Genomic DNA, 27,958 nt, shown 5'->3' with positions numbered 1-27,958 from the left:
CTCTAATCCTTTGTGTTGCACTTCTCTGGATTGTCTCCAATTTGTCCACCTTTCCTGAAATGTGGTGCCCAGAACTGGACACAATACTCCAGCTGAGGCCTAATTGGCACAGAGCAGAACTACTTCTCAGTCTTGCTTACAACACTGCTGGTAATACATCCCAGAATGTTTGGCTTTTTTGGCAACAGTGTTACACTGACTTGTATTTAGCTTGTGATCCACTCTGACCCTGATCCCTTTCTGCAGTACTCCTTCCTAGACAGTTATTTCCCATTTTGTATTTGTGCAACTGATTGTTCCTTCCTAAGTGGAGCACTTCGCATTTTTCCTTATTGAATTTCATGCAGTTTGCTTCAGACCATTTCTCCAGTTCATCCAGATCCCTAAATGAACTTAAAAGCAAAATGTCTCTCTCAGGCTGCCTCCCTTTCCAACCTAGGATGGCTATTCACTTTGCTCAGTTCTGAGTCATTGATCTCATGAGCAGAGATGGGAGGAGAGGTGCAATCAAGTGTCTTCCCTCCCCTTTAACTTGTGCTAGAAACATGCTTGAGTCATGGTGACAGTCCCATGTGGACACAAGGTTTGAGACAGTTCCTGCAATGTAGATTTCTTGTCTATACCTTCCCTCCCCCTGCTCATGAATGGACAGTTAAATAGATGATGGCTCTAATCTCTACAAAAAATGGTTTTTGGGCACTACCCAGAATTACAATGTATTTCAGTGACAATTGTATAGTGAATTTTCATAACTTTACATGCAGTGTTAGACACTTCAACAGGATGATCAGCAGATATGTATCATTTGAAAATCCAAGTATGCCTTGATCATAACCATATACAAATGGTGAACATAGTGGTGAAGCAGCATACTCCTTCCTATTACATAAGAGTACCAGGGATCAGATAGCTCAGTGGTTTGAGCATTGGCCTGCTAAACCCAGGGTGGTGAGCTCAATCCTTGAGGGGGGGCATTTAGGGATCTGGGGCAAAAATCTGCCTGGGAATTGGCCCTGCTTTGAGCAGGGGGTTGGACTAGATACCTCCTGAGGTCCCTTCCAACCCTGATATTCTATGAAGGCTAGTTTAAACTGCCTACTAAGACATCTGCAGTAAAGGTGTGGTTAAAAGGGCAACAAAGATCACTCCACCTTCCCTTATACATTATATAGACACAACTAACTCATAGCTCTGAAGGCCTTGTACTCTGCTCTACAAATGGCTTCTCTTCCGAGGTAACTAGCTCACTAGCCACTGCAAACTGTCCCAGCAAGAGACGGGGTGTGATCCTGTCTCTGCAGGATTGCTAGATCTTGCATGAACTAGAGCTGCCTGCAGACCTGAAGTTCAAGTAACTTCTGGGCAAAACTAAACTGTCCATGAAGCTTGCTACAAACACTAATGAAAAGAGATGTCACAACTAGCTCCTGTTCAGGAATGTGCTTTATAGAGTAACTCTTGCATCACTGAATACTGGTAATCCTGGAGAGTTGTGGTACCCCAATACTGACCCATCAATCAACCTGTCTTTCAGTCCATAGAAACCATAAAGGTGGATGGCAGTGGGCGATATTCCTTTCCAGAGATGCTACTGAAAGATCAGGACCCTTTGGGACTCATGGTGTTTGAGAACTGGTTCTTCTGGTCAGACCAAGAGAAACTTCTCTATGCCTCCCGCAGCTCACCAGGGGAGAAAGTGGTGCTGTTCAACAGCACCATCTCTGCATTCACTGTGCTGCATGAACTCCAACAGCCTCCAAGTAAGTTTGAGCAGAGTGTTTTTTTCCCCCCAACTGTTGGGGGTGGAATCCAACTATGCTGCAGCAACTTCACCAATTCTACAACAAGGCAGAGCCTGGCTCCCAGTACCCATCATGGTAATTTGCTGAGTGGCAAACAGCACTACTTCAATTCAGTTCCCTGCTCTGCTAGCTGAGTAGCTCCCATATGGTGACTCAGTGCAGGAGCTACCGAAAGCTTGAACTAGTCACTCCAGTCCTGTTGTATGTTAATGGGAAGGGTTCCTTTCCCCAAAGGCACTGGGAAACTTCAGATGAGGTATGAAGACAGTTCTGATCTGATTAGTCAGTAAATTCCTGGTCTGTCAATGCCAAAGCCTTCTGGTGAGGTGGGGCTTACAGGGCATGAATATGCCATCCCTGTGCAGAGGGTCTCCCTGGTCAGAGTAGGGATACCCCAAGTGCTCGTGCTGGGCCTTCTCCCAGCTCCTGGCATGGGCAGACTCTGCTGTACCTATTCTGACTCCTGGTGGGAGGAGGATGCTCAGATGTACTTGCTGCAGGTGGGGGCCCTAAGGGGTTGGTTGTAAAGGGCACCATGATGCCCTGGAGCAGCCTCTGGGCTGCTCCAAACTTGCACAGACACAACAAGGGGAGCCCACTTTGAGTCACCCTTGCATCCCATCCCTGCCCCTGAGCAAGGATGGGGAGTACCTGAGAACTGGGGCCTAAAGAATCACTGGCTGTCCTTCAGACTCCAGGTCAAATGGCAGAACTTCAGTCAAGTTCTTACTAAGTTAAGGTGGCTGGGAGATGGTCCTGCACGTCTACATGCTTCAGCACTACAGCTGAGGAGGAGGGGGTTGGCTGCCTCTAGCTGACAGCCTGAGTGGCCCAGAGGAAACATTAGTGGGCTCCTGGGCTGGCCAGTGAAGCACTGCTCCAGGACAGGCTGTCAGGACCTTCTTGCTCCAGGTACCAAGACTCTGTACTAGGTTTCCTCTGTCATAGGCGTCCAGAGAATAATCCACTGCCAGTGACTCTGGCCAAATCTCTATTTTAATGTTGTCAGAGTAATCTAATGCCAACTGCCTTGCTCTCTAGGGAACACAACAGCATGTGCTCCAGGACTGTGTAGTCACATCTGCCTCTTGTCACCTGTCCATCCAAATGGCTACAAGTGTGCTTGCCCAGAGGGCACTTTCCTTCTGCCTTCTGGCAAGTGTGCAGGTAGGCTTGTGGCTCTAAACATGGAGTTGTCATGGGGGGGGGGGGTTAAACTTACTCACTCAACAGCTGCCCTGGGAGGCTGTCAGACTAGCAATGCACTCCCTGCATGGTGTCACCCACAGAACCCAGTTCTCCCATCCCAACACTATCCTCCTCCTGGCCAGTCAGTGCTCCAGTCAGGCACAGTCTGACTGGCCTGAGTGCCAGTAACCCCTCTAAAGGGGAGAGGATGCTCCAGCACAGGATGAAGGGGACATCTGAATACACTCCCTCAAAGCAACCTGCCCTCTACAGCAGTGCAGGGTAACTAGTCTGGACTCCTACTGCATTGGCTAGCTCATGGCTTTCAGCTGAAGTCTTTGCCCTACATAGCTTGGAACTCCCCCAACACCTCACCCAGCACCAATTGGCAAAGGGGGCTCCCCTGAGGTTTAAAAGGGAGCATTCTTGAGATCCTCTTGGCTCCAAAGAAACGAAACCTGATCCACCTCTGTAGGAAGGACTGACATCAGCCTGCTCAAGAGACTGCAGATAGCTTGTTTCTGGATGGGGTTAGGATAGTCGGCTTTCTAATCTAATAGGCTAGCATCCTGGCTTTGCCATGCATTAGTGATCTAACCCTGGCACTAACCTGTCCCACAGAGCTGACCCTCATGTATTCGACTGACAAAAAGATCTACTTACTGCAAGTGGGCCCGAAGGGTTTGGCTCTAAAGAGCACCCTGGTGGTGGAGTGGCCACAGAACATACACCTGCAGGATGTCGACTGGAAAAGAGATGCCCTCTACTGGACAGATGACGAAGGGGACCTGATGCGCTTCACTGGGCACCCACGAAGGAAAGAAGCCATCCAGACTGGGCTGCCAGGTGAGACACTGAAGCTGAGACTTCACCTCTTTTATAGGACAGGCACTTTACAAAGAATCCTACAACAAATCAGACTGACGTCCATGCCTAACTACCTTCACTTTCTGGCTTTTAACAGGATAGTCCTGTAACTTTTTTAGCCATAACTTTTAGTTTACCAATTCACCCAAACCTTGGAAGTGCCAGAACCCCCTGGGCCCGGCTTCCCCCTGCAGGAGAGAAAGCGCCTCAAACTGCTTCTCCTTCCGGCAAGGGGCAGCCAGGTCCTGACTCTGGCGGTCCAATACAAACCCTCCTTCCCCCTCAAAGCAGTGGGAGGGGAATGAGGAGGCCTGGGGGCAGCCAAGACTATCCTGTGTGGGGCTGCAGAGGGTCTGTTACCATTGATACTGGCTCCCAGTGTCACAAGTATGGGGACCTGGGTGGGAAAGGTGCCCAGTCCACTGGGAAGACTGGAGTGGGGAAGTGGCTGAACACAAAGCTTTTGTGTTCAATGTAACATACCATAGTAGCAGACAAGTGCTCTCTAGTAATAGCACCTGACGATACAAATCAAGGCCAGACCTGCTGTCTAGCAGGTCTGAGTACGAACATCCTGGCAAAGGAACTTGTGCTCCAGTCTCGGCGCTCCCTTCCCTAGGAAATGGACTTCAAAGGTGCCTGAGTCGCTGGTCACTGACGTGATGTTTCTTCCTGCAGTTTGCTCAGCCACTGTGGATATACCCTCTGGCGACATCTATTGGCTGTCATGTGACAGAACTGACATCCGAGTTACCCGATTCATTGGCATGGCAACCAGCGTGCTCTACCATTCCAAGAGCATCATAACACACACATTTCTAGACTGGCAGAGAGCAACCCTCTATTGGCTTGAGAATGGAAAACCTCTCCAGCAGCTGAGCCTGGCTGGAGGTGACATGCATGATGCCTGGAATGAAACCTGGTCAGGAGACATTCAAATAGCTCTAGACACAAAGTCCTTCAGCATCCTCTGGAGTGCAAAAGACCTGGGTAAGAGCTGAATTGTTAGTGTTCTAAAAATGGCATTGCAGCTGACATAGCAAGGCTGATGGCTTAGATTAGACTCATCATGACCCTTAACAGTAAACATTTACTGAGGGGCTCAACTCTATAGTTGCAGGCAAGATTCCTAAACAAATGGCTTCACCTTAACAGCAACATTAGCTCAAAGATCAGCAGTAGGCACATGTGCTGGGCATTCCAATAGGTAGCCAAAGCTAGTAAGTGCCACTGTGTTGCAAAGAAGCTTGTATAGACTCCCTGAGGTTAGCAGCCAGACACACTGATGTTGTGCTGAACAAGGCAGGACCTTATCTTGATCTGCAGATAGTAGTAGCAGCACAGAAGGTCTGGGAGGGATGTTGCCTTAAGAGCCAGCAAAGGGCAAGCTTTGATTCCAGCTAGCTATGCTGGATAAGTGAAGTCCCCTAATACACTTTTCTGCCATCTGTCCCTCAAATGGCTAGGACTGTCTTAAGAAGCCATTGGCTGCTAATGTAGGCAAGTTTAGAGAGGACTCTGCAGCCAGTGGATCAAGTTCTCAAATAACAGCTGAATGTTCAACCCTACTCAAGGACGTTCCATGCCCAAGACATGGGGAGATCTTACCCCAGTCCCATTAGGGATGTACAGTGTTAGGTAAATTACCAGGACACCATAGCCTATAATGGCATCTTGTAGCCTCACACAAGGAAACTCCTAGTTTGCTTTGCCTGAATCCCAAGGGGCACTCAACCTGCCTCCACTAACTCCTGGTAGATAAACATTTAGCACATCATTCCTTAAGCAGCAGGAAGGAAGCAACAGCTGGGGAGCAGCACCTACTGGAGTGCTGACAATCACTAAACATACCAAGCAAATGGCTTTAAAGCCAATACATAGGGTCCCTTGGGTACACATGCCTGACAGGCACTAGCTTAATGGGCAGCCTCTTGTGTACAAGAGCAGTCTAGCACTGGTCTGTCTTGCAGGCCTGCAAGTTCTGAGTCTTACTAAGCATCGAAAAGACACTCTGAAGACAAGCTGGACATATGGGATAGCAGCTGCCTATGAACCCTACCTGGTGTCTGTCAACAAGACCACTCTCCTGCTATGGGACAGAAGAACAATGGAGCCTGTTACCACTGTGGAAGAAGCCAATATACAGAAAGTAGTAGCATTCCTGGCCATGCCGCTGGAGACAGGTAAGCTTTTACATGGTTCCTGGAATTGATTCTACTAACCTGTACCTGTGGCATTACTGGCTGTGGTTACTGCTGGCAGAGCAGTTCCAAGCCAGCTACTCAGCCCTGCCCAGGCCCTTAAGCAGAAGAATTTTTTTAGCACTGATGCATCTTAGCTGCTAACAGCTAGCCAGGTATTGGGAGGGGGGTGGTGGTGGTATTGATGCACTTCACTACTGCTCCGACAGCCATGCTTGGCTCTTGAAAGAGGCACATGCTCATCTGCTGGCTCGCTAGCAGCATGACATGGTGGGTAAAGTTTCCCTGTACTGAACAGGGTTGAGAGGCTTAAGTCATTGAGGATAACTCTTGTGGCCCCCCCCAGAGCAGACAGTCCTGGGGGTGATATTCCTCTGTAGGAGAGACTGAAAGCCAAGCTGGTTCCCAGCACTGCAAGGGAACCGTACTAACCTGAAGCCTCTCTAGTTCCAGAGCCAGTGACTCTTCCACCACCTGCATCCAGAACAACCGTTCTCCCAGTGGTTAAGGAGACAACAGCAATGCCACCTCTGTCTTGTCCTCGCACCTGGATACCCTGCCGAGATGGGTCGGAGTGCATCGCCCATGAGTACCTGTGTGATGGGGAGAGGGACTGTAAGGATGGCTCTGATGAAGAAGACTGTTCTCAGTTGTGTGACACTCCAGGTACAATCTGTTTGCATGGGCTCAAACATAGCAGCAGCATTAACCACTGAGTGACCGGCAAAGGACAAGGTGGTGTCCATTAGCAGCAACCTCTGGTTACTCCCTGTTAAAGACTTGGAGCTGTGTGCAGGGAGGGGGCCATGCTACTCTTCAGCCCATGTGTATGGATTATGTGCCTGTTCCCCCACCATGGGAAGGCCAGGCTCCCATCAGAGGCAGACAAAACTAGACCAGACTTGCCCCATAACTTCCTTGCCTATTGTCCTAAAAATCAGTTTCCTACTTCCAGTGTCAGTCAAGAGAACCTCTGACAAAACACTGATACTCCCACACTACAGTTAGTAACACACTTACAGAAAGGGGCTCTGACGTTCCCATCTGATTTAGACCCACAGACTTTGCCTGAGCTCTGAATAGAGCTGGTTTTGTCTATCACAAGTGACTGTCCTCACTGACAAACTGTGGTCTCTAGTGACTGACACTCTAACCTCCCCTTAGCACTGCATCCCCTTCCAGCATGTGATCCAGCAAGAGCTGTGGATTTCAGTAATGGGACTGAATTCTGCCTTCACTTACAATACATCCACTAAAAGTATAGTAGCCCTGTTGGTGCCAGGATACTGGTGGGGTGGGGTGAGGTATCTTTCATTCTTTCACACAGGCACTAAAGGAAGACATCCTGCTCACTGCAGGTGGGAGTTGGCCATGCTCTCCATCCTTCTAGGGACACAAGTCTTCCATGACCAGTCTCTCTGATTCTAGAGGCCTGCCTTCCTGTCTAAGGCAAGAAATACCTAGGGGTTATAATTCACCCCCCCCCAAAAAAACCATCTAAACTTGTGGGAAGTAAGCTTCAAGCTATTCAGGTAGCTGTGGCAAAGCTGGCCTACATGCAAGTGAGGTTAGGCGACCTGTTCATCATGCATAATCCTTCCGTGCGTAGCAAAGCACTAGCAATTGCAGAGTCAGGCTCACCTTTGCTCAGTCCATGTGCATGGTTGGCTAACACTGTGCCCTCCCTCCCAGGAGCCTTCAAGTGTCTGAGTGGGAACAAGTGCATCGAGGAGAAGGATCACTGTGATGGTGTGCAGCAATGTCCAGATGGCTCAGATGAGCTCGGCTGCTGGAAGCCAACCCAAGACTGTGCTCTACGCTGTGACAGCAACATGCGCTGCATCCCAGAGAGCTGGCTATGTGATGGCAACCCAGACTGCCTTGATGAAACAGATGAGCAGGGCTGTGGTAAGACCAGCAGAGATGCGTTTGGATTTCCTTGGCTCATGGTGTAATAGGTAGTAAGGGAATTTCAGGCAGCATTCCTTTACAGCAGGTACTGCAGACTAGGATTAGGGCTGGCTTGTACTTCTTCCCTGGCAGAGCAGCATGTTACAGGAATACACCATCTAGAGAAGCATAGAACCCCCAGTCCCCTTATCACACATTGCACATGTCTAAAGTGATCCAAGACAATGGTGTCTGATATCCTGTCTCCTGGGTCTCCACTACCACACAGGGCTCTTTCTCAAGGCAGCAAGTCTGGGTGCTGGGAACTAGCTCACCCTACACCTCAATCTTCAGCTGGAGTGGAGTGTATAGCTGCTTCACTGCAGAATATGGCGTTAGGACAGCCAGAGTACCAATAGCACTAGTCTTCAGTCAGCCTTCTAGGCTGCCCCACCATGGGCTTCCCTTTAAACTTCACTCCTGTTACACAGCTGATACATCCCTGCCTATTCTCATACACTCAAAGTACTAGTGCATCCTCTATATATACTCTGGGGGAAGCCAGCTCAAGCTAGACTAAACAGCAGTTCTGGCTTGCAGTTCGTGAAGAGTGCAGCAAATCTGAATTCCAGTGCAAGAGTGGCCAATGCATCTCTTACTCCATGCGCTGTGATGGGGACAACGACTGCAAGGACCACTCTGATGAGGAGGGCTGTGCAGTCCCCAAACCACTGCTGTGCCGCCTGGGGGAAGTGAAGTGCTCCAGAAGTGGGGAGTGTGTGCCGAAGGACTGGGTCTGTGACGAGGATATAGACTGCAAGGATGGAACCGATGAGCAGGTATTGGAAACAAGGCTACTACATAACTTACCAGGGGCTTGGGTGGGGAATCAAAACTTAGCACTGGGAGTCTGCAGTACTGGGGTCCTCTCCTTTTTGAGTTCAGACCTGCTAATAGCCCTTAAGAGATTAATGGGATCTGAGAGGTCCAACCAATAGAATCTTGAGTCTGAACATTCTCTTCTAAAGCAGTTTTGTCCTGTTCCTTAAAGCACTGAAGGATGAGCTGGAGAAGCATAACTTAGCACCAAAGGCCTACAGTAGAGCATTCCCTCATGTAATCCAGTATCTGGGGCTGATGCAGGATTTTGGGGGGTGGGGCACACAAACTACTTTCATAGTCTAGAAACTCTAGCAAGAAACAGCTGACCCTCTGCCAATACACTGCAGACTAACGCTGACCCTATACCGTAGCTTTCTCTAAACAGGGAGCAAGCTTAAAGGTGGCCTCCAAAAAAAGAAGCCCTGGTGTCCTACATGCTAATGTTCCTGTTAAGAAATTCTCTTGCCAGGGATCATATAAGTTCTCTTAATTCAGTCCTCTGAAAAGCTGAAGTCCTTAAGCTAGGACTCTCCACTCTTGATGCCCCTGGTAGGGAGGGAGGAGTGGAAAAGGCATCTGGGGACCAGCCCCTGCCCTGCCATGGTTAAGATGCAATACTCAGACCAGCAAGGGTTACAAGGCTCTGACTGTCCCATTCCCCCTAGCCTATGGTGCCTTTACAGAATGTTGTGATTGGTCTGCAGGACTGTGAGCATGAGAAACTCCAGTGCAGTGCAATGCAGTGGTCCTGCAGCAGTGGAGACCAGTGTGTTCCAGACATCTGGCGCTGCGATGGGGAGAGAGACTGCAGAGATGGCAGTGATGAAACAGGATGTAAGGAAGCTTTTTAAAACTTAATCTACACCGAAAGAGACCCTGCTGACAAAGCTGTTGCTTTGATAGAGGCTCTTTAGACTTGGGGTTTCCGTGTCTGGGTCTCTCCTCAATTTGCATACATAGCTCACTATCTTATGTGACTTCTGGCTGTATTTAGCTACTGATGTTCCCCCTTCCTCTTACAGCAGGGACCAGTCCAAAGGACAATAGGAAAGTTCACTTATTAAAACCACCTGAAACACCATGGCCTCTAACAATCAATTTTGTACTCCAGCTCATGATAAAACATAAGAGGTGCAAGTAAGAGGTGGCTTTGGCTTTCAAAACTACTTGATCTCTAACACCAGGCCAAATTGGTATCCTCACCTCAGGTTCTCATGTTTCCCCCTCAAAGTCTCTAATCCATGACCATGGGAAGCAGAGTTTGGCCCATGACTAAATGGAGTGTTCTAGAATCATAACACTTCAGACACTTTTGAAACACTAAGCTAGTAGTAAATCTACAAATTCATGTAACATACCAGGTACTGGCAACTACAACATACTGCACTGTAGGCTTCTAACTACTGAGCCATTAGCTTGAGCCATTTTAAGATAAATGTTGTTGTCGTGGTCTTGAGCTGTCACAAGATGACCAGTTTTAAACCTCCATTTAACCTAGGAGCACATCACGAGAGCCTCAGTGTAGTATTGAGCAGCAGATCTATCTGTGCATCAACACCCTGATCTGTCCTAGGGTGGTGGCCAGTAAAAAACAATGTCTCAACAGGTGAGCCTAGGAAGTGCCAGAGCCATGAATTCCAGTGTGGGACTCACGACTGTCTCAGCTACACCCTGGTCTGTAATGGCAAGAAGGACTGTACAGATGGGTCGGACGAAGGTGGGAAGTGTCTGTCTCCCTGTGGGAAGCCCTGTTCTCAGATCTGCTACCAGTCACCTGATGGACCTGTGAGTAAACGGAACTCAAGGAACTCCTATTGCCTAGTGTTGGTACAGGGAGCCTCCAGCAGGGTCTGAACAAACTCCCCCTACTTGGCTCCCTGACTAGGTCTCCCATTCCCCTCCTGGTAATCTTGCTTGTCACTTTCTCAAGCAAGCCCATATCTCACTGAGTGCAGCTGCAGCCAATCTGTCCTGTATCATCCCTCTGGCCACACCTTGACACCCAGTCACCTGACAGCCTCCTCCCTGTGAGCAGAAGGCCTTGCCTCTCCAAATACTGAACCACCCAGATGGCCATGTGACCATATGGCTGGGAGTCTGTCCAGCCCAGGCTACACATACATGTGAAAGTCAAGGGCCACAACTGGGACTTGGGATATCTGTCCCTCCATGTTATACCAGCAAGCCCCACTCTGGTGAGCCCCCTGCAGGTGTAGCTGGCCAACCCACTCAGCACCAGCTGAACTCCTGCCTTGCTTTCCCTCAGGCTCCCAAAGGGGTGAAGCAGGATAAACTGCTGCTCCTCTGCAGGAGGTGAAGCAGCTGCTCCAGCACTGCTGCAGCATATCCCCTCCCCCAGCAATGGGGCTGGTCCGAGCCCCCCATTAGTGCTCTTGGCCCTAACCTCCATTAGGCCCCTGTCTGTGGATCCTACTGTAGGCTCTGCAAGCCTGAGTCCCAAATGGCCTCTGCCCTGGGGACTCTGCTAGCCTGACTAGCTAGAGGAACATGGCAAGCTGACAACTCTCTGCTTTCAGAGGTGTGCTTGCCAACGGGGATTCAAACTGAGCAGCAATAGAGTCTCCTGCACAGACATCAATGAGTGCAAAGAGCATGAGCCATGCAGTCAGACCTGTGTCAATACAAACGGCACCTACAGCTGTACCTGCCACCCAGGCTACCTGCTGGAACCAGATGCCCACACATGTAAAGTGACTGGTAAGACCACAATGACCCTTAGTTCCTTGCAGTGCTCGGAACAGGGCTCTGAGCCCTTCCCAGGCAAGGGACCTGACTTCTGTGGGCAGATCTCCAACAAAGCCCTCCCGCTACCCCCTTCAGTGTACGGGAAGTTAGTCTGATCTGGTGGCCCCTGTATGAGGTGTTCCCTACCCAGCATGCCAGGGAGACCTGAGCCCAGGGGAACCCACTGGAATCCTGTCCCTGTCTAAAGCCTCAAGCCCCACAGATCCATGTTCCCCTCTGAACAGTCTCAGAGTGGAGAGGACTCTGCACATGCTCTGATCATTCTGAGCCCTGGAACAACTAGGGTAGTCTCAGGTCATGGGCTTCTCGTCCTTTTTCCTTAATCCTGCTCCTTTCCTTGGAGCTTTAATCTGTTGGTGCCTGTGGGCCTAACAAGCTCACAGCCATGGAATCAGCTTGGCTAGCAGCCAACACCCAGCCTGTGAATTGGGCAGCACCCAGGCTGCTGCCAGCTTCCTGCAGATGAGATTGCACACAGCTGCTAATGTCCTCCCTGTGCGAGGAGGGGTAGCTCATACAATACTAGGGCTCTGACACCCAGAGGGAGCCAGTGTTCTAGGGTACAGCTTGGCCACTGACCTCTTGGAGCCAGAGGGAATCCCTCCGCATTGGGGTCTGTCAGTAACATCAGAACAGCCTCCCTTGTAGGGCTGGCCTGCTACAGAACTCAGTGGCCTTTGGTCTCCAGGATGTTAGCACAACTCTCCCTTAGTGTCCTCTGGTTGTCAAAGATGGGGATTTAGCTCCCTGGAACCAGGGACACCACCACCACCTTGCCATGTTTGCCTGTTCACATATCTACCCAAGGCTCACTACCCAGTGCTGGGAGTGGTGTCTGGCTGGGGTAGAGAAGATAATCTCAGCTGCTCTAGAGGAACTAACATTCTCCTGCCCATGGGGTTCTGCCTGATTGTAGGGTCAGAGCCAACATTGCTGGTAGCAATCCAGTCTGAGCTGTTGCTCTATGGGCTGAGGAGTCTGAAAGAGGATGTCCTGACAACAACCGACAAGAACCTGATCATCTTCTCTATTGACTACGACTTGGTGGAGCAGAAGGTCTTTTGGATGGATCTCAATGCAGAAAGTATCAAGTGGATAACCATGAACACCAAGAAGAAAGGAACACTTGTGAAAGGTGGGGCATAGGATTCAACTTTCCCTCCCCAAATCTTGCAGCAATCACTAGCTGCTGGTTTCTGCAGGAGGGGTATGGCTGGCTGACCTGCCTGAAATGGCACCACAAAGGGAAAACAAAGCCTAGACAAGATGAGCTCGTATTCTCATTAGCCCCAGGTTGCAGGAACTAGTTACAGCAGGGTCACAACTGGATTTCAGTACCTCCAGCATCCTTGCATTCTGGAGAACTGCCCAAGACTGTTACTGGCTGCATCTGCAGTTACTCCAAGTGGAGAGTCTGTAGCCAAGTGGCAGAGCCTGCACTGGGTGACAGATTCTCTCCCCCACCCCACCCTTAACTGGAGACAATTGGGCCTGATGTGTCCCAGGCTCTTAAATCAGGCAGACATGTGCAGCTTGTCAGCTGTTCAGTATCATTGCTCTCATGTCTTAGAGTAGTTAATGGTGTCCAGTACAGAAACCAGGTGCCCCAGCAAAGGGAACTAGCTGCTGTCAGGGTAAAGTAACCTGAATGCTGGGCGCAGTGTCCCACAGCCCCAGACTTGCTGAACTGTGCTCCCAAATAAGTATTCCTGTTTCTAGCCTTCCTGGAAAGGAACTTCCAAAACACAGAGCTGCTTCTTCCTGAGTCTGCAGACAGCCTGACATGCAGCTAAGCTGTGAACACCCATGTATAGGCCTAGAGCAGAAAGATTTTAGTCACTCTGGCATCTCACTTGACAGGCAGGCCAGCAGTGGGCTTAGCCCATGATCACAAAATTGCCCCCTAGCTGCCAAATCCCCCCAGCAGCTTCCAGACCCTTCAGGCTCTCTGGTACCCACTGACTTGGCAATGCTCAGCTCTCGTGTGCCCCACATGTCTGTAGCAGCCTGAAACCTGGACAGGCTAAAACCAACACTACTGGCTGCACATCAAATCCAGCTGCCTCTTGGCTAAACAAAGCTGGTCCCCTTCCAGGCACACTGTCTAGTGCCTGGCAAAGCAAGCAGGGCCATGCCCCCAGAGCCCATTCAACATAATCGTCACTCCTTAAAGGTCAACCTTAAAGCTGCTTTGGTGCTCTGCCCCCCCCACCCCCCCTGTGAGTGAAGAGTACCTAGAATCCATGTCTCCTCCTCGCCTCACCCAGGGCATGGCTACCTCAGCAGGGACTCTTGTCCTGTCTTCCTCAGCCCTCTTCAGAAAGACTAACCTGTAAGTGGCTCTGGTTTCAGGCATCAGGTCTGACTGCATTGCAGTGGACTGGATCGGGAGGAATCTCTACTGGACAGACGGGACAGCAGGAGAGCTGCTGGCCACTTGGCTGAATGCCACTTGGAGAGGCAACCCAGAGTACACCGTGGTTCTGGATGGAGACTTAGATCAGCCTCGCTCACTGGCTCTGCAACCACTGCAAGGGTAAGGCTCTAACCTCCTGCCCCACCCTCACAATGCAGCAGCCACCATCCAGCTGGAGAGAGGGTGCAGTAATGGAAGATGGGCTGCAACTCCCTCCCCCGTGAACTAAGCTATCTAATCTGAGCTGCAGTGGGAAATGAGAACTAGTGTTGGCTACAGAGAGGTAGACACTGGTGGTGCACAACTTAAACTTAATTGCCAGCAGGGTGCTAGTTTCATACATAGATGAGAATATAGCCCCAAGCTGGGTACTGTACTGAACAGTTTGCTACACTACCATGCCTGCCTCCCCTCAACCTAATGCTGTGGAAAGCTTTCTGTTGTCTAGTGTCATCACATGCCAGGTACTCAGTGTGCTGGACACAATGTAGTAGCTGCCTCATTGCAGGAGAACAAGTAACTAGCAATTCAAAACAGCTAGACTCAAGCCTTGACCTTGCTTAATTCCTTTTTCTGTAGGGATGAGAGGAATGCTCCTTCCTGGCTGCAGGGCATGGGATGGATGGTAGACTAGCTTCTAGGGTGACCAGACAGCAAATGTGCTGATTCAGGACAGGGGGTGGGGGGGTAATAGCAGCCTATATAAGACCCAAAAATTGGGACTGTCCCTATAAAATTGGGACATCTGGTCACCCTACTACCTTCCCACATCTGCCCCTAATTAAAACTGTACTAACCCCTGCACACACCATCAGCCTAGTCTAGACAAGCTGCATTCCTGTTCCGAACAGTCAGCAGTTACAATAATTTGAGCCATTTGGAGAACACTTTTCTCCAACAGTGGCTGAGCTGGCTTTACATGGCTAAAAGCACCAAGTCTGAAATACTCTACTTCAGAATCTCCACCCTGGGGTCTGAGGCAAAGGTAATATTCAGATAATGGAAATGCTCTGCTTTCAGCCCAAAGTGCAAGACCCCTCTGAAAATCTGCTCTAATAGGTGCATTGCAAATTGTAATGAGCAACTTGGTGTTGCAGACAGATCTCAACACTGATACAGTGGCTGAAATACCTATTTTTTTCTCCCCCATTGTATAGCTTAATGTACTGGTCTGAAATAGGGGACAAACCTCAAATAGAGCAAGCTGGCATGGATGGGAGCAACAGGAAAATCCTCATTGACGAAGGGCTGGGCTGGCCGACTGGCATAGCTCTTGACCTCCTGAGCTGGAGAATCTTCTGGTCTGATGATAAGCTTCACTGCATTGGCTCTGCCAACCTGGATGGCACTGGCATAAAGGTACTGTGCAGCCAGCCTTAGCAGCAGGCCTGCCTGGCGTCAGACTCGCCACGTCTGATGGACTTAACCTGTCTCCTAGGTGTTCCAGCTGAGCCAGATCAAGAGCCCTTTCTCAGTAGCCGTGTTTGAGGATGATGCCTACTGGTCTGAGATGAAAACCAGGACTGTGCAGAAAGTGGACAAAAGGACCGGCAAGAACAGGACTGTGCTGATCAAGCGTCACGGGCAGCCCTATGGCCTGAAGGTACCTGCAACCCAGCAGACTCTAACTGTGTGCGACACACACAGATGCTTCTCCTCCCCCATCCTGCCCCCCACTAGCCCTACACCTTGGGGCTCTTCTCCCTTCCCACAAAACCTACCCTGCTGCTGACTCCCAATGACCCAGACCCAACAATTCCCTGGGAACTGTGCATGAGGCATGGTGTTCCTGAAGGGTGGGGTGGCCTCTCGAAGGGGAGCCAAGCTATCTAGGGAGAAACCTTTAACCCCCCTCATGTTGCCATTCAAAATGGCTCCCTGGGTCCTGATTCCTTAGTGGCTGCACCTGTGGTGACTCTCAGCTAGTCAAATCTGACCCCCTCATATGAGACAAGAACTGATTCCTCTGAACACACAACTTCAAGTCTCCTGGTGCCAAGGGCCAGCCTGCAGCAGCTAACCCTGCATGGCTCGTCCTCTGCACTGGTTCTTCCCTAACACGCATCCAAATGCTTCTATACTATCCTCAAACTCAGTCCCACCAGTTACCCTCCCTGCTGGGCCTCCCACTCAAAGGTCAATGTAAACCAATCTCTTCCTGTTGTGGACCCCAGGTCACCTTTCTGGTGTATAGCTGCATGAGGAAAACAAACACAAGGGAACAGAGGGCTTGCATTGTAGAGATGCTTGTGGTGGCTTTGTTCACTAGTGCTGACTGCCAGGCCTTTCTTTTAGATAATGCATGAAGTGCTACAGCCAATGGCCTCTAACCCTTGTCGGGAAATTGGCTGCTCCCACTTATGCCTGCTGAACCCAAAACACAAAGGAAGCTGCCGGTGTCCAGTTGGAGAAGTGCTTGCTGATGAGAGGAACTGCATTCCTCTTAAGGATTCAGCGTTCATGTTCCTGGTTGCCCCAACAGTGATTACTCAGGTACCACTCTGCTACAGGGACAGACGGGGAAAATAAGCATGTCCCATAGGCTAGCTCTCAAGACACATGACCTGGAGAGGATTCTGTAACAATAACCTGCAGTGGCTCTGTCCTAGGACAGACTATAACCCACAGCTTCCTGGAATGAGCCAAGAAATGGCTCCAGTGTTGAGAAGTAACAGCAAGCTGACTTGTAAACTTGCTTGCTTATCATGGTCTCCCCAGTAAAGACAACCTAGTGTGTGCTGCTTGAAGTGTGCATGTACTTCTGCATGACTGGCCAAATGAACTCAGATCCTATCCATCACCACTATATGAGCCCAACACCAGTTGGAAGAACTAGACTCCACCCTTGTGTTGTGAAACTAATCTACTAAACTGTGGTTCAGAAAGTGAAATCTGTCCCTTGCGGCTCTGAAGGACTAAACAGTGATGGGCTGATCTAGGAATGTATCCTCATACTTTCTCCCTTCTCCCCCTCCCCTCCCTGGGAAGCCTACAGTAAATCTCAGACTTAAAGCACAACAGGACTAAGATATTTCACTCATCTTTTCTCTCTAACTCCAGGTATATCTGAAAAAGCTGCCCCCTGCAGCCAGGGGCAAAATGCTTCCTGAGCACAGGGTTTTCCCTCTTACCAGTGTGGATTACTTGACAGCAATAGACTATTCAGTGCGAGATAAGTCCCTCTACTTTGCTGATCGGGAAGATGGCTACATCAGGCTGTTGAGAATCAAGGATTCTGGCAAACTGTCCTGGAAGAGAGTGGTGCCAGTGGGGGGCACTGTGGTATCTCTAGCTCTCGACTGGCTGAGTGGCAACATCTACTGGATTGACAGCCAGACTCCAGACATTCGAGTTGCAACTTCAAACGGCCGCTATGCTCTTGTGCTGATCAGCGAGAAGCTCCAGCGCACATTCTCTGTTGTGCTGCACCCACCTACTAGCATGATGTGCTTTGCTGACTTGGGTATGGAGAACCATCGTGCTGGCCCAAAGATCGAGTGTGCTTCCATGGATGGAAGCCAAAGGAAGGTGCTCTGGAGGAAATCCCAAATGCCAGTTGGCCTAACTTTTGGAGACTTTGGCACTCGGCTGTACTGGGCTGACCATGGTAAGTACAGGAGACCTGGCTCTCCTGGAGAATACAGGAGCTTGCCAATGTGGCTCCACTAAGCTGCAAACTCTCTCCAGGGCAGGGAATCTCTAGCTATGGTTAGTGTACTGGTGCATGTTCACTGCAAGGCCTCTTACAAGCATATTTGAGACCCATGTAGTCTGGTGCCAACACATCTCTTCCTGGAGGCAAGCATTGCTTTAGCCAAACAGAATGCCTGTTCATCTTCTGTGGAAGATAGCAAAACCACAGCTCAGGATTGCAAGCTTAATAACCCAAATGCTCCTTGGCTATACTGTAGTGGACATCATAGCAGTGTAGAGTGGTATGCTGTACCACTGCTGGAGTGGCATCCTAAAATTGAACTGCAGAGCTTAATGAGCCTGTTTCAAATGCATGTAATACTCCTTTAATTGAGAGCATGACAAAATTAGAATTGGTGGCCACAGCTGGTGTGTGATGTCCATGTGGTATGTGGCTAGATATTGATACAGCACACTGACTTACGGGACGTTAGAAAGGTCAGGCCTCTCAGCAAAGCAGTGAGTCCACTCTTTGAGGGGCATTACACTAGCCTGCTACCTGCAAGCCTCTATAAATAGTTCACAAACAGAACTGCCCCACCAGGGCTTGGTGACACTACACAAGCATGCACCCCATTATTCTCTAAAGGTTGAGACATGCTGTTCATTAACACCTCTTGCTTCATGTCTTTAATCCAGCCTAGCTGGATAATAGTCACATTGACACATCTGTGTCAATCTTCATCTCTGAAACGTGAACAAGATGTTTCCTCTTGTAGCAAAAGGCGTTGTCGAAAGCATTCAGCTGGATGGTTCCAGGTTCAGGCTAATTCGGGGAGGGCTGCATGGCCTCACACTCTTTGCGGCTGGTGAAGGGATGATGGTCTGGACAACCCCAACCCACAATGGTAAGCTAGTTGCAGTAACAGACCCTTCCATAACATCCCTTAAACTAATAAAAGGAACATGTCCAGGGAGAGCAGCTCTTAGAATAGATAGCTCTATATTGGGGGAGGGGGGAGAGGAGTCCCTAATGCTGTAAATGGATAGCATGTTGTCCTGTGCCTACCAATGATCTTTGATCACTTGCATCTAGATTCAAACTTGGGCTTAATCTTAAATTTAGTCTTCTCTTCTCTCCCTCCCCTCCCTGGCTTATGACCACTGAGTGTGGGGAAGTGCCCAATTAATCCAGCTTGGTGTGGGTTTTAACAAGATCCCTACCAATCTTGGATTGGTTTGAGCATACTGGCACTCTGGCAGAGTGTACTGGGCTTCCAGTTGAACCTTTTCTAGGTTAGGACAAGAAGGGGGTAGTTGGGTAAACTTCTCTCTTCTAGTCTAAAACTCTGCACTCTAAAGGCACAAATTGGACTTCTGCAAGTGGTACCTAATGTAGCCTGCCTTTGGGCGGGCAGGGAGAGAACCTCTATGTAGGGCCTTTGGATCATCATAGTGTTGTAAATGCTCCCATCTCAAGCTGGAGTGAGACAGTTCTAGTTCTAGATGTCTACCTGCAGACCCATCCTGAATATGTAGAAGAGACATCTTAAACTTCTGGCTCAAACTGTCAGTTTCTAGCAGATCCTTGTACCCTAGGAGAAATTTATCATATTGGTGCGCACACACACCTCACTGTTGGTCCTGCATGTATAATTAGCGCAAGTGGAAAGCGGACTTGTAGCACTGAATCAGTGTCCTGTCTGCTAGGCTCAACTAGAGTGTGGCATAGCAAACTGGAACTTATGGAAAACTGGTGGTTTCAAGTGGACCAGAAGATTGTGGACTTGAAAATCTACAGCAAGTTCACCCAACAAGGTGAGTCTAAAACTCTGCAGTGGTATAAAGGGGTGAAATCCTGATAAAACCAGAATTAAACCCCCCTCCTAGAGACTGTCTCCATGGCATTAAGCAGGTCTACCTGTGTTTTGTCTCTTCTTGGTCTCCCTCCACTTGAGGTGGTGACCACCATATGAAAGGCATTCTAGCTGGGACCCCAGTCCAGACCACCTCCTGCTGACTGACCACATCCAGGAGACTGACATTTTGTTTAAGAATGGTAGTCACCCTTGTGTCATACTTACTTGCCATTCATAGGCAGTAACGGCTGTTCGGAGAACAACGGGGGGTGCAGCCAGCTCTGCTTGCCAAACCATCAGGGAAGGGTCTGCAAATGCACCGTCGGGTACCATCTAGAGCACGGTACTGAATGTACTAGAGCTGTGACGTGCCCTGAACCACTTGAAGCCTGCAAAGATCGTCTGAAATGCTTTACCAGGGAGCAAGCTTGTGATGGCCACAATGACTGCTTGGATGGATCTGATGAACTGGCTTGTGAGTAACTCTTGTTACACACAGTGTGGCACACCTAGAGTTCTGGCACCAGAGACTTGTAACATTAGTTTCATGCCCTCTGCTTAGGGATACTAACCCTAAGCAAATCTTCCCTACTCCATTCTCTGAGATGAGATTTGCCCTGGTAGCTTAAAACAGCTACTGGTCAATTAGTCCAGTCTTCATTTCTACCAAACACATGCCTTGGTATCACTGGTCTGCAATGTGAAACCTGCATCCTTCCCCAACAGAAGATAGGGTGGTAGGCAGCAATGTCTCTGAAGTGCAGCACTGATCCCTCCTGCTCAAGGGATGCAGGAAAGACCCTTCCCATGCCCCTGGAACTCTGAACAGAGACTGGTGGCTATGGAAGCATTAAACACAATAAACCCCTCTGGATTCATTACCAAAGAGCCACTGAGCAAGTCTACCTGCAGTGAGGCAGACCAGGTGATAGGTTCCACATGTTCATGCAGTACATTATCCCAGGTAACTTTTAGCTCTTCCCCCTACTTGTCCCACTTCCAAGCTATACTGAGAGCTTTATCCTTTAATCCACTTAAGATAAACTAAACTCCAAACCAGCTCTTGATATGAAATGGGATCAAATACTCTCTCCTCCAGGCAACTACCTGGACAGAAAGAAACCCAGCTCTGCAACAGCCTCAACTCCAGCAAAGCCGGGCTTTGGAAAGGAAGAGGAAGCACTAGCACCAACACGTGTCCAGACAACCACCAAAAGACCTATCACCGGAACCCGATACCTGCACCCAAAAGAGACCAAATACCCCAGAAGAAAAACCCCAGCTATCCAGACCCTGCCCCCATACAGAGAAAGCAGGACCACTGTATCTAGTATGTGGGAATATACAGAAGAACCTTCTCCATCACCTGAGAGTGTTGAAAGTGGTTCAGAGCCCCAACCTTGCAGCAGTGAAACCTGCAACATGAGAGGGGACTGCACCATTGAAGAGGACAGAGTGAAGTGTAGCTGCATGTTGGGGTACAGTGGTGATTACTGTGAAAAGACCGAGGTCAAATCTACCACTGGTCCCATTATCTTGGGCATAGCTATAGTCTTGCTAATAGTCATGGCAATGGTGGGAGCTTTTGTCTACATGAGGAGGCAACACACCCGAAAGAGGTAAGACTCTCTCCTTATGTCTGATTTCATAATGAGAATGGTTTTCCACCAGCTGATCGCTGGCTACCTGAATGTTCAGTCTCTAAAATAAAGCTTGAGCAGTAATAGGAGCTTGACTGAACCATATGTCAGTATTAAGCATTTGTGAAAGTAAATGCTGTGCAGTGTAAATTACAGCAGGATGCATTAGGGGGAGCCTGGTTCCAATTCCTCCAAATGCTCTGAATGGCTCATGAAGCACAAACAAGGTGTCTAACTTTGTGCTGTGCAGGTGGTCATAACAGTCCTGTCTAGTCTGGTTCTGTGAATCTCTATGTAGCAAGCAGTTGTAACCTGGCTGCCCGCACTGGACTGTATTGCTAATAGGTGCTTCCTATGCACATGGACTATTAAAAACACACCCTTGTTTGGGAGAGGGGGTTGTGTCTTGGACCGTTTCTAAGGAAAAGAACCTCTCCAAACAGCCTAACCTGGTGTGTATGGGCAGGGGCTTCCTTGGGCCTGTCTCATCAAGCTTACAAGCCTTGTGCAGCTGGGGTACCTTACCTATTCCCTAATGTGGTGTCTAGCAGAGGAGCAGCCTTGATATAGTAACAGAGTAAAGTCTCCCTCAAAGTACAAGCATGGCTCTAAACTAGTAAAGCTGGATGCCGTAAAATGTTGTGTACATGCCATCACAAAGCTATTGCTGTTGGCCTTTCCCCAGGCCCCTCAAGCCTTGTCAGATCCAAGCTTCTTAAACAGCACTAAATCAGAGCTCCAGGTCACCTGGCCCAGACTGGGGGCTGTGAATGGGTTGCTTCCTTCATCTCAGACCCCCATTCTTGTCACTTCCTATGGAGACTCCACACCAAGTCAGAGGGTGAAAAGGTGAACCTGACTGGTGCCTACTCCATACAGTGTAGAGCAGGGCCTTTCCCAGCTGCTTCTGCAGACCAGGTCCTAAAATCCTATGGGCCACCAACACTCAGTCATCCATGTGCCAACCATGAGGGGTTCACTGGCACTACTGGGAACTTAGTGCAGTGTCAAGGGAACGATCTTGAGTTCAACTGGCATAAGACATCTGCCACAACTATCTCTACAGCATGGTGTAAAGTTTGAATCCCTAATTGTGGCAAAGTACTGCTAACAGTATAGCTACATTAGAGCCAGAAGTTGTGTATCCATCTTGAGACATACCAGTACTAGGCCTGGTCAAGTTAACATGCTAACTATACCTCCAATTTAAAATGTAGATGTGCTCTTAACATGTCTTGCACATGCTATTGGAACAAAACCAAATGCTTGTTTCCTGGAGAGCTGTAAATAGAAATACTCCTAGAACTGCAGTTCTAAAGACTGCTACGACCAATCTTGCTAGACAACTTAATAGTTAACCTGGGGATCATGGAATGCCAGATCCATATTGAGAGGGTTTCAATGCATTAGACTCCAGCTTCTTGCAATATGATGCAACAAAAGGCTCTAAACCTGACACCCTACAAGCATCACCTCAAGCGCATCCCCACTGCAGGATTGTATGGCTGGTGGTGGGGAGGGGTAAGACTACTTAAGGCAACAGGAGGCATGTGTCTGTCTAGAATGGGAGTTGGCAAACATTGTCTGTCCAGTGCTTCCATGACTCAGCCTGCTGTGCAGGGCCCTGCTGTCAAAAGCCACCTGCACCTGTGGTGTCCCTGAATTGCTATTTTGAATAGCAATTCTCATGCTAGGTTTTTGGTCCAAGGCTCCTACAGAGGACTGACAGCTCATTGCATTGTAGTTAGTAGGAACCAATGGAGTGTAACTGCTTCAGAAGTGTTTACTCTCCCAATGCAGGACCTCCAGTACAGCATCCTCTAGGACTCTGACCAGCTACCACAAGGACAGCGACCTCGGGGAAGAAGAGAACCTCACAAATGATGAGACCTTCATCAATGAAGCCTATGACAAAGAACAGGTGAGAAGGCAACTGGAGTGTCTCCTAGACTCCAGGACCTCTGACTTTGGTCAGCCAAGCATCCCATCGGCCTGACCTACCTTTAGGTAGACCCACACATGGGATATCTGACCCAACCTTTCTAGAGGGTGGGGAAGGAGTGCTACTTCTATTGGCACAGGGCCTGAATGTGCCTGTGAACTTATCCAACCTTTCTCAAAGCCCTTTTAAAAGACCCAGTAGCTTAAATGCACACCCAATGTCCTGTACTGGATAAAGCTGTACTGCACCAAACAGGGGAAGACACTGACCACTAAGCATCCAAGCTCTGCCTTACAGGGGCAGAACTCCCTAAGGCAAATGCTGCTGCACCACTAAAAATTAGGTTCTTGGAGCCCTAACTGCTCCAAGGACTGGAAATAGCCACTATTTTGGCTTGCATCTAAGAAGCTTCTTGGATGGAGACCAAGGGCCAGCAGCTCTTCACTTACTGCAAAACCTTGCATGGGTTATCACATGGGCAGTAAACTAGCCAGGTCCTCAGGCACAGGGCACCACTCTCCAACTAACAGACTGCAGTGCAGTGTGGGGGAGACTAATTGTGCCTTTGGCACACAAACTAATGCCAAAATCTAATGCTTTCTCTTGTCTCCTTGCAGGAGCTGGTAACTCCTATGAAGACAGAATAACTTCATGTTGGAAAACTGAAATTCTCTCAATAAAGTAACATTTGCAGAATCCTTTAGTGTCTTGCCACAAATCCCTCAACTTAGTATTGGTGCAAATGCTGGTCAGTAAATAGTTCCTGGTCAATGTCTCCTCTTCAGGTATGGATGTTCTGATGCAAATATGGCTACTTGCACAGATGTGATAAAACATGAATCTGTGTAAGTCGCATGCAATTGGGTGGCTATAGCTCTTCTGTAGGTCCAGGGTCAGCCTCACCTTGCAAGGACAGTGCTTTACCCAAGAGTAACTGAAGGAAAAGCCTAGAGTTTGTAACCCCATTGTAGGGCTGCAGATTTGGCTTGAGCAGCCTGGGTAAGCAGTAAGCTTGTGATACTGGTGTTAGCTGATGCTAAACCCCAAACAGTACAGAATACCCCCTGTCAATGCTAATGAAATGGGAGCAACACAATGTCTTGCAAGTGGAGTAAAATTAACCCTTTTCCCATGGCTCTTAGTCAAGCATGTCTGATCAGTTTAACTGGGGTCTGCACCATCTGGGCTTCTAACAGACAAGGCCACAACTGTTTGTCTAGAGAACTTTAGCCTTTGAAGTGCTCTGAGGTCAAAGGGGTACACAGCATCTTAGACCTACTCTCACCAAATGAGAGCATGTGGTTTTTTGCCTCTGCCCTTCAGTAGAATGTGGCTTAATGGTCCTTCAGACAACCCAGGTGAGTCCTTGTGCTAGAGTCCTAGTTTGCCAAACAAGGCCCTGCAGTGTGTGTGTGGAATGAAATCTCACCTGGATGCCCCAAACTTCCAGTGGGGAAGGAGACCCCCAACTAGGCTCAGGGTCCATTGGAGCCAGGAGTTCTACAAATGCCAGGAGTTCTACAAATGCATACACAGATGTGGCTAGAGCTTGGCATGGTGCTTCCTGATGGAGGTGACTGGATGCCTCTAAGCAAGAGGCAGCATTGGGCAGGAGGGAAGCTGGGGAAAACCCCTCTGAACAAGAGGCCACCCTACATGCTCCCTCTGCCTCAGGTAGGCTAGAAACCCTGCGTACTTTCCTAAGTCCAGATGGTCCCCTCCCAGGAAGGGTGAGCTAGTGATGGGCATTGCAGAGAGGATGTTGCTATCACTAAATGGCCTGTGCAGTGTGGCCATGTGCATGCTTCACTTGTACCCTGTGCCACTGGAGAGTTACCAGTGACCCAAAGGCTCCACCCTTGGGGTGGGGTTCTGGAAGAGGGTCTCTAAGTGCAGGAGAGTCAGGTCAGCAGGGAGCTCCAGGTCTCAGGATGGGGTCTGCACCCCAAGAGTGCTGGGACCCCCCAACTGGGGCAAGGGCTAGGCTCCAAGAGGCTTGGAGCAGCTGGGGCTGTAGGGGCCTGGATTCCCTTCACAGCTTTCTGGTGGGTGGCTGAAAGGGGACACCCAGCTGGATCTGTGACACCATCTGAATTGTACCAACTCCAGATGGTGACTTACCTCCTACCTTGGAGGTTCAAGGTGCCGTTGCCCTGAGAGGGACAGGGAGGGGCCTCCTGAGGGAAGTGGCAGCTGCTGTGAAAATAGCAGATGTTGTAGCAGGACCCTCTCCCTCCCAGACTGTTCACCACAACCTACCTCTAGAAACCTGCTGTCTCAACCCCACATAGCACCTGCCTGAGGTGCTAACCTCCCCGAAGGGGAGGGGGTCATCTAATATAGAGCTGGGCAAAACTAGACACTTTTGGGAGAACAAACTACGTGCTGAACTAACACTGCTCTGGGGTGAAAAGATTGGGAGTCCAAACAGTTTACTTTGACGGTTTTGGAAACTTTTTTCTTTTTTCACTTCAAAAGAGCATTAAGGCAGAGGGTTAATGCCATCCCCTGGAGTGAGCAGTGTGTTGCTACAGGAAACTGGCCAAATCTCTGCCTGCTGGCTTCATGCTCCTGGGGGTGGCAGCTGGAAGCTCTCCAGCTTGGGAGCAGAGTAGGTCAGGCTGTTCTGCTGCCTGTCAGTTACAGAAGCTGTGCTAGTTTGTGCATTAGTTTCTAGCATTTGGTTGGAGATTTTATCTAAGCCCTAGAGCTGCTCTGTAGAGCTAGAACTGGAGGGCAGGAATGGCCCTGCCTGCTGGAGAAAGGGGGTGGAGAGTAGCTTGTACAAGCAGCGCAGGACTAAGAAAGGTGGTGCAATTACTGCAGCACATCACAACCCACTGACATGGGGAATGGGGTCCAGATGCCAGGGCAGACAACCACTCCTAGCTCCAATCTGGATGTGGGAGGTGGAAACAGACTGCTGGGCCCTGGAAAAGCCCCTCTCCCTAGGGACAATGTGAAGCCAGATGAGCAGGGGTGGGGAGGTCTAGGCAGCCCCCTTGACCCTGTGCAGGTAGCTGATCTTTGCACAACACTCCATCTCATGGAGTCACTGTAGGAGTTACAAAGGCTTGGGCACTAAGACAGCAGGAGAGTGGGGGGAATCCATCTTTGGAGCTGCTTTAGCTACCTCAGCCAGCTCCAGAAAGGCCCCCAGGCAGTTGCTTCCCTAGGAAGCCACAAGGAGCCTTTCTAAAAGCAATCTTGTACTCCATGCAAGGTGACTGTCAAGGGCCCCAGTGAACACAGCCCATGTACTGGATCCATGCTGGGGAGAAACTAGAGTTCAGGCTTCTAGCAGAGCTTGATGGGTGAGGAAAAGAGGGTGTGTACCTGTGCCCCAGCTACTCTCTGTAACCCACCACCCAGGAATGGGGAGAGGGAGGTTGGGTTTTGTCTGGTAGCTGTGATAAGCTGTCAGTGCCTGATCATCTCCAGCTAGATGGATCCCAGGCACTGTTCCATCCGGATGCCCCAGCCAGGGCATATGGTAGACCTGTAGGAACTCCTGAAGTGAGCACTCCTAGTAGACTGTAGGGTGGTACAGTAATACTCCCTCAGAAGGCCCTATTGGGCCAGACACCACACTCTCTCCACACCCCATTACCTCCCCAAGACAGCTTACAGTCTAGCTAGTGTGGGAATTAATGCCAAGGTCAGGGGCAGGACCTGGAAGAGAATCCAGCTCCCTGGACTCCTTATCCCTGCATCTCACTGCACCAGCATAATGGTGTTGCATGTAGAATAGTACTATTGTAAAAGCAGATAACAGAGCAATAACCCTGCTATTGCTACAACCCGCTCCACAAGGCCTAGTTCACACTTAAATATCTTTGCCATTATTGTCAAAGGAACTACAGAAAGGTAAAAGGTCCTGGTTTACTCAGCTGTGCACTCTGAACATTCGTACCAGGGAATGCCTCTCAGCAGCCCAGGGCCTGTATCAGACATAGGGTAGAAGAGCACTGGCAGGGTTGTGAAGAGCATTGCAGCTGTGCTGAAAGGCAGAGATTTACAGACAGCACCAGCCGTAACAGAGAAACTAAAGCTCATTTGGGGGAGGGGGGGGAGCTTATTCATGCCTCACTGCAGGAAAAGGCTATAGGATTTGACCCCCTGAGAAACAGTGCAGGATTGCAAGGCTGAACTGACTGTCTTAAAATGACTCTCTGTAACATGGCTCACAGGTAGGAACCCTGCAATACTTGTCCTGTGAGAGCAGGGATGGCTGGTGCCTGGTCAAACACTTGCAAGGGCAAACTCCTTCTGTAAGTGGAGGCATGAGAAGGATCAGCCAAGTTGTAAGTGTGTCAGGTGCTAGTGCAGGCTTGTGTAAGATAAAAGGTGCCCTGAAGCTACAGTTGAATCACAGTCTCTTGCATTGCATGCAGTGTGAGTGACAGATTGGGATGATGCACTTTTTTAAACCCATACCTCCCCCCTCTTCAGGCCCAAAAGGCAGATGGTGCCTGTAGTTTGCAATGACCTGTGCAACAGTTGTATTGTGCTTGTCTTTACTCCTCTTCAGAAGGTAACAGGCAGTGCAATTTATCTTGAGTTCACCTTTGTAAAAGCAGGCCTAGCCATCCCCCCTTCCTCTGCCATGCATGCTTGCCACCTGCCCTAACTCTAACCCCAAATCTGTAGCACAGACAGGGGGACAAGTTGATTTACAAGCTACCATTTCAGTGGGAGGGGGTTAGCCCCTACTGCACCTGTGAGCTTCCAGCTCTAGGGCCCTGGCTGCTGCGTTTAGCCTCAATGAGCAGCCAGTTGATACCTGTTAATGAACTGAAATGTGTCTAGCCCCTGCCAGGTGCTGGGCTGCAGGGACTCATTTACTATGGTCAGCACTGCCAACAGGGTCAG

The 27,958-nt window shown here is 49.5% G+C and overlaps 1 protein-coding gene across 1 annotated transcript in view; it reads left to right on the top strand.

The window, feature by feature from the left end:
- Positions 1-23,784, top strand: part of LOC120407164 (prolow-density lipoprotein receptor-related protein 1-like) — a 38,885-nt gene extending 15,101 nt beyond the window's left edge. Inside the window, exons 11-33 of the mRNA XM_039542635.1 lie at positions 1,535-1,760; positions 2,844-2,969; positions 3,612-3,836; positions 4,536-4,847; positions 5,828-6,040; positions 6,506-6,724; positions 7,751-7,966; positions 8,549-8,787; positions 9,535-9,664; positions 10,437-10,615; positions 11,368-11,548; positions 12,513-12,731; positions 13,949-14,132; positions 15,170-15,371; positions 15,451-15,615; positions 16,308-16,505; positions 17,073-17,619; positions 18,425-18,553; positions 19,356-19,463; positions 19,743-19,979; positions 20,604-21,123; positions 22,945-23,065; positions 23,704-23,784. Coding sequence (XP_039398569.1) covers positions 1,535-1,760; positions 2,844-2,969; positions 3,612-3,836; positions 4,536-4,847; positions 5,828-6,040; positions 6,506-6,724; positions 7,751-7,966; positions 8,549-8,787; positions 9,535-9,664; positions 10,437-10,615; positions 11,368-11,548; positions 12,513-12,731; positions 13,949-14,132; positions 15,170-15,371; positions 15,451-15,615; positions 16,308-16,505; positions 17,073-17,619; positions 18,425-18,553; positions 19,356-19,463; positions 19,743-19,979; positions 20,604-21,123; positions 22,945-23,065; positions 23,704-23,733 — 4,926 coding nt within the window. The 3' untranslated portion in view covers positions 23,734-23,784. The remainder of the gene's footprint in view (positions 1-1,534; positions 1,761-2,843; positions 2,970-3,611; positions 3,837-4,535; positions 4,848-5,827; positions 6,041-6,505; positions 6,725-7,750; positions 7,967-8,548; positions 8,788-9,534; positions 9,665-10,436; positions 10,616-11,367; positions 11,549-12,512; positions 12,732-13,948; positions 14,133-15,169; positions 15,372-15,450; positions 15,616-16,307; positions 16,506-17,072; positions 17,620-18,424; positions 18,554-19,355; positions 19,464-19,742; positions 19,980-20,603; positions 21,124-22,944; positions 23,066-23,703) is intronic.
- Positions 23,785-27,958: the final 4,174 nt, after the last annotated feature.

The sequence above is a fragment of the Mauremys reevesii genome, linkage group 5, assembly GCF_016161935.1.
Source record: "Mauremys reevesii isolate NIE-2019 linkage group 5, ASM1616193v1, whole genome shotgun sequence".
Classification (NCBI taxonomy): Eukaryota; Metazoa; Chordata; order Testudines; family Geoemydidae; genus Mauremys; species Mauremys reevesii.
Note: the sequence above shows the minus strand (reverse complement) of the source record. Positions and strands in the feature narration are given on the sequence as shown.